The sequence below is a fragment of the Nannospalax galili genome, unplaced genomic scaffold (genome assembly GCF_000622305.1).
Source record: "Nannospalax galili isolate Female #2095 unplaced genomic scaffold, S.galili_v1.0 scaffold72, whole genome shotgun sequence".
In the NCBI taxonomy this organism is placed as follows: Eukaryota; Metazoa; Chordata; class Mammalia; order Rodentia; family Spalacidae; genus Nannospalax; species Nannospalax galili.
The window spans coordinates 8,328,666-8,340,916 of record NW_008336933.1 but is presented as its reverse complement, the minus strand read 5'-3'; the positions used below and the strand labels follow the sequence as shown (position 1 = coordinate 8,340,916).

Genomic DNA, 12,251 nt, shown 5'->3' with positions numbered 1-12,251 from the left:
TTTGAATTGATTTAAGATTGTTAAGAATGGACTCTGGAAAACACTTATAGAATGGGAATGATTATTACCAGAAGTGACAGAAACCAATTTTTCTAAAACTCTTGCAATGAACACAGGACTTAATCTAAGCAGTATTCTTTCAAGGAAGGAAGATAAATCTCAATATGAATATTGTGCTTTATAAGGTGTTAATTTATTTCTACCTCACTATCCCTATTTTCCCAGCAGTCTTGAAAAAAGCCTCAATAGCTATGAAAATTTACAGCCTTGAAGCTCAATGAAAGGAAGAAAATGGGATTGCTATTGTTTCACTTTTCTAGAAGCTCCTTGAAAATTTCCACATTGAAGGCTTGTTTTCATTTGTCTGATTTAGTGATCACTTAGTACAAATAGTTCTATCCATAGGTGTTCTGGATTGCTTCAGGTGTCAACTTGACACAGCTGGGTAGAGGGAACTGCAACTGAGGGATTATCTTTATTGGACTGGTCTGTGGTAATGCCTGTGGGGCTTTTTCTTGGTTATTGAGTAATGTGGGAGGGCCCAGCCTACTGCAGGTGGTGCCAGCTTGGGCAGGTGGTCCTGTGTTGTACAAGAAAGCATGCTGAGCAGGGGCCAAGGGAGGAAGCCAGTAATCAGCTTTCCTCCATGGTCCCTATTTCAGTTCCTTCCCTGAGCTCCTACCTTGGCTTCCCTCAATGATGAACTCTAAACTGAATGTGAAATAAATCCTTTCCTTCCCAAGTTGGTCAGTGTTTATATCATAGCAGTAGAAAGAAACTAGGACAACAGGGCAGTTTTCAATATTAGAAGCCATTGTTAGACATCAAAAGTAAACTTGGGTTGGGCTAGGGAGATGGCTCAGTGGCTGAAGAGCTGGCCATGCAAGGAAGAGGATGAAAACTTAGATCCCCAGAACGCATGTAAATGCTGAGTGGGGGTGACAGCCTGTCTACAATTTCGGCCTTGCAAGGTGGAGACAGGGGATGCCCTGGATCAAGCTGTCTGACTAGACCATCCCTATCAGTGAACTCGGAATTTTACTGAGAGATCCTGCCTCAAAAAGTGTGACAAAAGAAGTTTCCTGATACCAACCTCATGTGCACCCACACACACTTGTGCTCCCACACACATGCTAACAAGCATCCAAACATTCACCCCCCTCCACACAAAGACATGAAAAAGAAGAAAAATTTTCATGGAGGATCTTGAAAACCCCAACACATTCCTAGGATTCTAGGTGATCACACACATACGGGGTTGTAGCGTGCTCAAGGAAACTTCAAGAAGGCCTCCACCTCTTGTCTCTATTTGACCTGAGGCTCAGTTCAAGCACCAAGTGAAGGATATGTCTGAACTCTAAATGCCCGCTCAGGCTACAATTTCTACCACATAATCAGGAATCTTAGCCGAGCCGTGGAAAACTCTAAAGAAATCTCTATCCAATTATTATCTAGCTACTAAGCCAATTTAGTGTGGGCTTCAGTGGCTACATATGACAAGGAATAATAGTTTACAGAATTAGTTCAAGACAATCACTAAATAAAGGAGCAGGAGCAAAAACATTAGATATCAGTAAGAAACTGGGAGCAAGAAATTGGTTTTTTTGAATGTTTCCACATTATATTATTTTAAACATCCACTTTTAAACAAAACTTTAAAGTGTATATACACACATTCACATAGACATCTACAGACACATATATTCAAACACATATAGCAAGAAAGTAAAGTCATAGAAAAGAGAAAGCTGCCATCCTAGAGAAATTGTAGTGAAGGGTGTCAAGATATTAGTAGCCAAAGATTTTAAACCAACTCTTTAAAATATGTACAAAGAAGGAAGGGTCACATCAGAATGATGTCTCACCAAATAGAACGAAAAGACAGAAATTCTGAAAAGAAACTAAATAGAAATTATGAAGCTGAAAAGAACAGTAACTGAAATAAAAAATTCAGTAGAGGTGAACTCAATGGTAGATTTGAATGGGCAGAAAGAAGAATTCATGAACTTTAAGACAGGCCACCAGAAATAACACAGTCTGAATAACAAAAGGGGAAAAATAAAGAGAAAGAAACACAGTCCCAGGATCTGTGCGATATATCAAGTATCAACATACTCATACGAGAATCTTTCAGGGAGAGGAAAGAAAACGGCAGGAAGGCTATCTGAATAGTACTAGGATAGTAACTTTATGGGGAACACGATTATAACATTGAAGAAATTCAGGAACTCCAAGTAGCATAAGTTCAAACAGAGCTACACCAAGACACAGCACAGCCAAACTACTGACAGATGAAGACAGAGAGAACCTTTAAGACAGCACCAGGAAGGAGACTCGTTTCATGTAGGTAATTTTAGATGAAGGTAATTTTAGACTCTTAGTTTCCTACCTATTTCCTTCTTTCTTTACTTTATTCTAGAAATTTACATTTCTAAATGGGACCTAGACCTAGATATGAGATCTAAAATTAGAAAATCTCAAAGAAAACTGAGCAACAAATTTTTGTAACCTTGAGCTATGCAATAATTTCTTGTACATAATACCAGTATAAGCAGCCAGGGAAAAATAGAAAAATTAGTTTTGATAAAAACTAAAATTCTGGCTGCTTTAAAATACACCACTAATCAAGTGAAAAAGACACCCAAGCGATTAGAAATATTTACTCCCATCCAGAATATGTAAATAAAGGCTACAGAACAGCATTAGAGAAATAACCCAGTCGTAACAAGTGCTTGAACAGCAATTTTTGCCAAAGAAGATAAGCAAATGGCCAAGAAAACAGAAAAGTCATCCAACACTGTCAGTCATTAGAGAAATGAGAACTGAAATCAAGATGAGACATCACTTCATACCCACTAGGAAGACTGTAACAAAAAAACTCCAGGAAATAACTTTGGCAAGAATCTGAAGTTGGAGCCCTCCTGTACTGTTGATAAGATGGAAAATGGTGGAGCCGCTTTGGAAAACAACTTGGCAGCATCTCAAAAGTTAAACATGGAGTTTCCATATGACCAGATAAGTCTGATCCAAGAGAACTAAAAACATATGCTCACATTAAAGATGTGCATGGTTGTTCAGAGTGGAATTATTCTTTATAGTCAAAAAGGGAAACAATTCAAATATACAGCTGATAAATGGATAAATAAAATGTGCTTTGTCCATACAAGGAAGTGTCATTCATCAATTAAAAGGAGTAAATTATTGGTGTGTGTTGTGATGTAGATGAGCTGTGAAAATCAGGCTATGTGAAGGGAGTCAGTCATGAAAGGCTGCAAAGTATGATTCCATGTGTGTGAAATGTCCATATTGGGCAATTCCGCAGAGGCAGAGAGTAGACTAGTGGCTTTCAGGGACTAGAGGGATGGGAAGGTTACTTTTCCAGGTGATGAAAATATGCTGGAACTGGGTAGTGATGGTTGCCCAACACTGTAAAGATAGTCACAATGTCTGTAGTGTGCCCTTTAAAAGAGTAGATTTTGAGGCTAGAGAGATGGCTCAATGGTTAAGAGCACTGACTGCTCTTGTAGAGGACCTGGGTTTGATTTCCAGCACCCACATGGTGGCTACAAACTGTCCTTAATCCCAGTTCTAATAAAATATTAAAAAAGAATGGATTTTGTTGGATATTATACAAAAAAGAAGGGGTTCTCAGCTCAGGCCCCTGGGTTTGTAATTCAGTTTCTCATACTTACTGAATGGGACCTTGGGTAAGTTCTGTGCCTGTTTCCTTAAATGGGGTTAACAGAAACCTCTGGGAAGGCTATTAAAGGGCTGCCTATGTTAAACATGCTGTCACTTCCAGCAGAGGCTGATGCAAAAATATAGACCACAAATATGAGGTATTTTTATCTTTTGGAGAGTGACTTCAAGTCCTCTGTTCAGCATGCTGATATGTGTTCAGTGTATATTCCCAGTCTGAAAATGACAGAATTTGTGGTCTAGCTCCTGCTGACTTTCATAAAAATGAGTTGGCCAAAAATATGGTTAAGATAATGTTTGAAAACAAACATCTTGGATAACCATTCAGAATTAGTAACTTGGGTACATTGTGGGATAATTTTACAAACCCTCAAATATCTTTAAACAGCTAAGTCTATATCCAAAATTTTTCTTCTATGCTATTTTATTTGGAATTTATTTTCAGACTATTCTGTTTTCCACAGACAGTGATTAAAACGGAAGATGACTCAGCACTCTAGGCATGGATGCACTGAAGCTGGCTAAACAATTGCCAACAATTCTCTGTGTTGCTTCTGCTTCCTGTTTCTTTCCTCCAGGGATGCCGACGTGAAGCCAGTTTGCACAGAGGCCCTTATATGTGAGCAAGTGGATCACAATCCGGCCATGTGCATGAGCAAATCTTCACACAAAGCAAATGGCAGAAAAATGCCCAATTCTATAGGAAATGCCTGGATAGAAGACCTCTGTAGCATCTTAAAAATAGAATATTTTTAAATTGGGGAGGACTCTATAGCTAAGACTAAACTATTGTTTTGGCCTTTGGGGGCTGGAGGGATGATGGCTCAGCCATTAGAAGGATTATTTTCTGCTCTTGCAAATCAAGACCTGGTTTGGGTTCCTGGCACCCACATGGCAGCTCACAACCATCTATAACTCCAGTTCCAGGGGATCTGACTCCCTCTTCTGGCCATCACAGACACTGTGCTCATTTGGCATACACACACATATGCAGGTAAAACACTCATATAATAAAATAAAATAATTAAATTACAAATTTGCACATGAAAATATAAAGGTACAGAGAAGTTGAGTAACTTGCCCAAGGTCACCTACCTAATGATAGAGAGAGAGAGAGAAAATATTAAAATATTTTTTTTGATTTTGATGTTTTCCTATAATACCAAACTAAAACTTGTGATTTCTTAGTACTTGGATTGCTCACTAAATACTAAGTTTATTGCAACTATGAACTGAAAGTGATAATATAAATTAGCTAGTTCACAATTATTTTAGAAATTAAATGAAAGAAAAGCTGCCTTAACTAAGCCTCCTTACTTTCAGATGAAAAGACAGCATAGGAAATAAAGACCCTCCTGGCACTTTTGGTTAGCAATTTTAGTGTGCTGGGCTTGGAAACAATGCTATCAGCTCCTGGGCCTCAGAGCCCAGCTGTGCCCAGTCACCTTACACCTTTTCATGCCTGCTAACAAGGACAGAGCTGCTTCTGTAGGTCACTGGAAATTCTAGTTTTCTCTAGAGGACTATATACACTCCACTTATAATAGGGTTATGTCTAGATAAATCCATCTGTGATGGTTCATCTTGTCAACTTGACAGAATTTGGAATCAGCTGAGAGACATGCATCTGGGCTGGTCTGTGAGAGCACTTCCAGGAAGGAAAACTGAGGAGAGAGGACCTTTCCTTAGAGTAGATGGCACCTTCCAGCGAGGATATAAAGGCCCCAGAACAAAGCAGCTGCTGCCTTCCCTTCTTGCTGGTGACTGTGCTGCTCTCATTTTTTCTTCTGTTGCTGCTAACCTTTGCTGACATCAGCGTCTAACTCCTGCCATCCAATGTGGACTGAGAAGCAGCAACTCTCCAGGAATCCTCCAGCCCTTCAGTATCAGATTGGGACTGCTGAGGCATCCAGTTTTGTGAAGTGAGCAACTACCATGTTCTCAGACTCTCCAGCACTCACATGGGCACTGTTGGACTACTCAGTCCCAATTGTGTGAGGTGTGCCAAACCTATAGGCCAGAGGCACCCAGCTCAGGACAGCTAAGGATGTAGCTCAACACAAACTGTAACCATACCTTAAATTATTATATTTTTGAGATGATTTTTGTAACTAGATGTGTGGTTCTTGAGCATAAGCTTTGACCATGTCGTGTCACAGTATTGAACATCCTTTGGCCATTTTTTGTAAATCTCCTTTAACAATATACACTTGTAACTTAAGCATTCTGTTACCTTTGTTCTAGAAAACCCTCATCATTTGAAATCATCCACCACTGTCGGTTGGAAATGTCAAAATGGAAAATGCATTTAATGCACCGAATGAACCACACATCGATTTAACCCCAGCATACTGTGAAGTGTGGGCCCTTTTCCCCTTATGACAGCATGGCAGACCCAGAGGTATGATTTGCTGCCTCAGACCAGGATCATGAGGGAATCTTAGATCTCTCTAGCCCTGGAAAAGATCAACTTCAAAAACTGAAGTTGTTTCTACTGAATACAGATTGCTTTTAACTCATCAAAAAATTAGCAACTGTAACTGAAACCATGGTAACTTAGGGCCACTGTGCTAAGTGGCCCTAAGGGGCATGGTGAGCAGGCTGAAGGAGATACTGAAAGGAGAGCTTCGGAGGTAGAAACAAAGAGTCAATGGTCAGTGGATAGCAAAACTTCTGGATCTAAGAGGGACACTGTTGGATCCTCTAAGACATACAAAAGGCCTCGTCATATAAGCAAGACTGGACTGAGTGTTCAGCACCCGTGGTCATAATAACCCATGCTCAGTGGGTTCGAGGCTATCCCCGCCTCCCTGGTCCCTGAAGTAGACTGATGTGTGGCCATCTCAGTTCAGCCATTGGACCTTTAAGGACATAGCCCGAGTTTCATCTGTGGGCTGAGAAGAACATTTCCCAGGCTTTCCATCTTTGAACAGCACAGCCAGGAGCTTATAGGGAGATAATGGCTTTGACTCCATGGCCACTTCACATGGGAGCAGCCCTGTTTCCCTGGGCTTAGGAAGAAAATTCCTCCTCTGGTCTCTCTGATTCCTGGTGCACATTTTGACCCTTCTTACGTTTTGTACGGAGTGTTCTATGTGCCTTGTCTCCCTAGGAACACTGGCAGAGCTTCTCAAGGGAAACGACCCTGATTAATTTCTCTGGGCAACCTCAGCATCTGATGTTTGGACATAGTTATGTGCAATAAATCTTCTCAGAATGATGAGATGGTATTTATTACATTTTGTTAGCATTTTTCTATTTTCCCAGCCGATACCATTTATTCAGTGCTAGCTCTGTGACCTGCGTGCTGTTACATACAAGTAAAATAAACAAAAATAAGAGATCAGACACTGCTCCCCTGTCGGGAGCTACATTCTGATGGGTAAAATGCCGAGAAGGGCACAGTTTTCCACCTAGATTCATCAAACTAAATTCCACTCATTCGAGCCAAAGGACACGGGGCAACACTTACACCAAGCAGGAGGGAAACCTTGTACTCAAATACCTTCATGACCCCAATAAGTGGCAGCAGCCCTGTCTTTTAAAATTGTTTCTATTCCCAGTGTGACCTTTGTATAATGAGATGGCCAAATGGCTCTCATAAGGCACAATGAAACTGTCATTGTCCCTTGCCTGCCAGCATGAGCCAACTCTCCTTCCTCAAGGGGCTCTTATGTTCCCTCTCTGTCTGAACGACAGTAAAGCACTGGGCCAGCAGTTTTATCAAATTGCCCACTGTCACTCGTGCCACCTCCCCCAGAGGCTATACGTACTGTAGGCATTCTCAGAGGGAATAGCTACTACACAAAAGACTAAGGTGGAAATCTAGGAAGCAAGAAATTGAGCTGCCAGTCTCCCATACTCTGTGACTATAAGAGAAGCATCAACAGATGAAAACCAAGCAGTGTCAATTGGTTTTTGGAATGATCTGAGCACACCAACCCTTCAAACAGTCCTGAGCCAGCTCTCTGAACCTCCCTGACCTGTGCTAGGAAATTCATTAGGCCATTAGGCCATGTGTTGCCAGTCTACATGACTCTGACTCTTATCTCTGAGTAGTGAGGTGATGGCCAGCAATCATTTTACCCATTCTTTAGCTCTCTCTCCCTCTCTCTCTCCCTCCCTCCGTCCCACCCCCACTCTAGCCTCTCCTTCCTACCTTGTGTCCAGCATTGCTTTAATCAGCACCAGGCCTGCCCCTGTAGTTAGTGTAGATACTGGAGACGTATGGGGTATACTGGATCTTTTCAAATTTGGAAATTTGCATATGCATAATAAGGTATCTTGGGAGTAGGATCCAAATCTGACTTGAAAATAAGCTGTGTTTCATGTACTAACCTACGTCTCATGTAAGAACGTCCTATACACATATCTCAAAGGAGCTTCTACACATTGCCTTACATGGTGCAGTGTTTTGCTTCTGGTTCTCACAGGAGATCAGGTGTGGAACTCTCCATATGTGTTATTTGGTGCACAAAAAGTTTTGGATTTTGTAAGCCGGGCGTGGTGGCACACGCCTTTAGTCCCAGCACTTGGGAGGCTGAGGCAGGTGGATCTTTGTGAGTTCAAGGCCAGCCTGGTCTACATAGTGAGTTCCAGGCTAGCTGGGGCTACAGGGAGACCCTGTCTCAAAAAGACCAAAAAGAAAAGTTTTGAATTTTTTAATATTTCAGATTTGGGATTTTTGGTTTAGAGATACTCCACCTGGATATCTGGATAACATTTTATCTGGATAACCTCATTTAGTTTCCATAGTCACCCCACCAGAAAATGGTATCTGCTAAGACTCCCCATTTCTGATGATGGGGACCTCAAAGCATAGAGAAGTAAAGTCATTTCCTCATAGCCAAACAGTAAGTAACCTCCCAACCTAGAGCTTGACATGGGGTGTGGCTGTGATGACCACATCCTGGTTGATGTGTCCTGGAGACTGCCCACCAGTCCCTCACTCAAAGAGAGTCCTTGCCACACACTGGCTTTCTGAAACACACACAGCTTTTAAAGTGCATTGGTGTTTGTGCAGGGGACAGTAAGATTCTGTTTTTTCGTTAAAAATACTCCAAAGTTATAGAAATATCAGTCATCTCAGGACATAGGGCTTTCCTCTCTTTTGACTTCGTCAAAGTACTTGGTGGATGGCAACATATTGCCTCCCCAAGACTCCAGCTGTGCGCCTAATAATGAAGGCATCATGGCAGCTGGCATCATTGGACACCTGTTATACTCAGCTCTGTGCTGAGTGAAATAGGGAATTCTGTCATTTCCACTTTAGAGGAGGAAAGAGGCACAGAGATGATCTACCTTGCCCAAGGTCAAACAGTTGGTCTGCAGAAGAGTCAAGCCTTTGACTCAGTCCTTTGTCCCTGTCTCAGGGACTAGGTGTGTCCCATGTTGAGGCAACATAGGCCACTGTTGGTGAGATTCCCAGTCACCATACACTGAAGTTCCTGAGAGCCCATGGTGGAGGAAGGCAGCAGAATCGGAGGCAGTGCATGCATTGGGAGTACGTGCATGCCTACGTGTGTGCATGCGTACATGTGTGTGTGTGTGTGTGTGTGTGTGTGTGTGTGTGTGGCCAGGAAGCAGAGTCCATGTGCTGGGCAGATAGCTGAGAAAGGTCCTGAAGGTCTTGGGGGTGCCAGAGACAGGGAAAAGAATTTGGAATAGGATATCAAAAGGAGAAAGAGATAACAACAGCAAGATCCATCCATTTGACCACTTCATATCAACTATGTTTAGGGCCTTGTTGAGTTGTTTGGTGAGTTCCCCAGGAGACTTACATGGTACTATTTGGATCAAGGAGCTGGGAGACTGCAGCTTCCTACAAAGAGAGAGAGAGAGAGAGAGAGAGAGAGAGAGAGAGAGAGAGACAGAGACAGAGAGAGAGACAGAGACGGAAAGGGAGAGGGAGAGAGAGAAGAGAGAGCACAAAATATCCTTTTGCCATTTGGACTGTCATAGTGGGCTTTTGGGGTTGATGATTCCATCTCTTTCTGTCATTCAGTAGACACACAGGACCACTAGCTGTAATTCCATGGGCTTAAATGGCTCTTTAAATTGCTGTTCAGTTTGCAGGGTCCAGGCTTTGTCTTGCCCAAGCTCTCAGCTTACACTGGGCTCAGCTCATTCCTTCAAATGAGAAGCTTTTTTATTCACAGTAACTCACTGCTGCTAGTTCAGGGCAGTTCAGCCATTTCCCTCTTTCAACATTCTCCGATGGCCACTTATGGGTCCTGGTGAGTTAATGCTCTTTCTGAAGCTAATCCATGTCTGCAACACAGGAGCTTGGGTACTTCTAACTTTTAATTTCTCTAAAAATGAGCTTGTAACTTCCCACCATCCCCATTCGGGCGCTTTTACAACCAACACTGTTTCAGCTTTATTACTTGTAAAGAACAACTCTGTGAGACACTGTTTTGGCTTGGAAATTTCACCTAGCTCAATGCCTGGTGACAGCTAAAATTACGTCTTCATTTCCTCCCATATAGAGCTTCCTAAATATCCTTCCCATTTGGACTCTGAGGACACTTTCCTCATTTAAGAGTACTGCATTGGACTGATGGGTTCTCCAGGAAAAACACAATTTCTTTGTGGGCTCACACTCCCTATAGGATGGCCAGCTTCCAGCACAGCAGTTCAGGGTATGTAGTTGGTGTATGGAAGAAATGTCAGCTTTGTTACCATCCTGATCTCTAAACAAAAGCTGGGCACACAATCAAGGCCAAGTTCAACTCTATACTCAAAGAGCAACCCTGTATTGCAGAGGTAAAAAATGGGTGTGGTTAAGAACCAGGGGAGATGAACATTTAATGTCAGTTTACCAGATATGTGACCTTGAACAAACCTCTTTGGGCCTCAATTTCCTTATCTGTAAATGGGGGATCTGACACCACCCATCTGATATAACTGTTAAAGCAGATAAGATTGTGCAAACACAGAGACTGGAACCTAGGTCATGCTGAATAGATATGAGCACTGGGTTGCAATCCCTCATCAACCATGGTATAATGTGCTAGATAGGAACTAACGAGCTTTGAGTATTAGCTATGTCTGGTTTTGATGGTTGCTCTCATACAGGTGATTGCGTTTTATTGCCTACTCAGCAACTCTTCCCATTCATTAGCTTAAAAAGTCTGTGACAATAAGACACGTATGCCTATGACATTGAATGATCCTTAAAATAGAGAGAAACACTTGGCAGAATCTGTCTTATGGGAAGTGTGTAATGTCATCTGGTATCAGTCAGTGCTATTGGAAACCAAACTCACCACACTGAGTCCTTGGTGAGTTTAGAGCTCACGTTCCCATCTTCTTCCAGAAAGATGTCCATTTGCAAATTGGCATCATTGTCATGGGCTGAGAAATAATTAGTAACTATTCTTGCTGGAATTCCAAGGCATCGCAAAACTGTAGGAGAGAACCATCATTGGAGACATCAACCCATGTAACAAAACTGCAAAAACTGCTTCCCCGTGGGGCTTTCTTCCTTCCAGCATGAAAAAGCCCTTCCTCAGATGTTCCAGACTGAAGGAGGGATGACTTGCACACTGCCCCCCAGGCTGGAGAGAAATATCTTGCTGTGTTGTGGGATCCTCTGGAACTAAAGATGGTGCCAGCAAGATCAACTGGAACAGAAGCCCAACAACACTATTAGTAGTTTAGAGTCTACCCACTGGGTCATCAAAATAGTATTTAGTCCACTTGACACCATGTTCCTGAAAACACATTTTTAAAGAAAACCCACGTGAAGTTAGGAATGTGCAGGGTGGGTCCTCAGTGGGGCTTTCTCCTCCTGGATGGAATTTGCTCCTGTGACACTCTGTACAGGGTGACACGGCAGATTAATTTTACTTCTTAGATAATAAATTACTTGGGTGCATCTCTTGCCATATGCATCTATTGATTAAGCTTAATCCAAATGCCCTCCCTGGCTCCCAGGACACAAGGCATCAGGGCTCATTGGAAATAATTCAGCTGACAATTTTAAGATTAATGACTTGGCTTGCCTCTTTTTTCCCTCCCTCAGAATAATTTAGCATTTTTAAACCAAAGACTATCCACCCCTTTCAAGAGAACAGCCTTGGAAGTCCAAGTGCGAGTCTAGCAGAGCTTGCTGTCCTGATCTTTAAGTGACTTGATCTTAAGCCTCATAGAACAGGGTGGCAACCATCACTGGCTTCCCATTCCCTTCCTCTGCACCTTCTATTCATCCACAGTCTTACCAGCACAATCACTTTTAATCATGTTCTGTTTCAGGTGAACTCTAATATGAATTGCTGGACACTAATTCCTACTATTATAGAAGGGAACTTGTTCACAGGTCTGCCTTATTCAGACTGACTTTGGGGTCTGGCTCCATCTGCCATCAACTTCCCTTCAGATTTGCTCATATCATGACCTCCTCACAGTGCACATCTGCCTTTGCTTAATTTACCACCAAATCCTGTTTTTAGGCACAGATCCAGCCTCTCTGAAAACAGCATACATGGATGTAAGGTGTTTTCTAAACCCAAAAGTATTGAGATGGTAGGGCATTGCTACTGTAGCTGTGG

At 42.2% G+C, this 12,251-nt stretch overlaps 1 protein-coding gene across 2 annotated transcripts in view; it reads right to left on the bottom strand.

Annotated features, from left to right (window-relative positions):
• The window catches only part of F13a1 (coagulation factor XIII A chain), a 217,020-nt gene that overhangs the window by 72,309 nt on the left and 132,460 nt on the right, over nucleotides 1-12,251 (bottom strand). For both annotated transcript variants that reach the window (XM_008831654.2, XM_017797775.1), the window contains one exon: nucleotides 10,968-11,106. In XM_008831654.2, coding sequence (XP_008829876.1) covers nucleotides 10,968-11,106 — 139 coding nt within the window. The remainder of the gene's footprint in view (nucleotides 1-10,967; nucleotides 11,107-12,251) is intronic.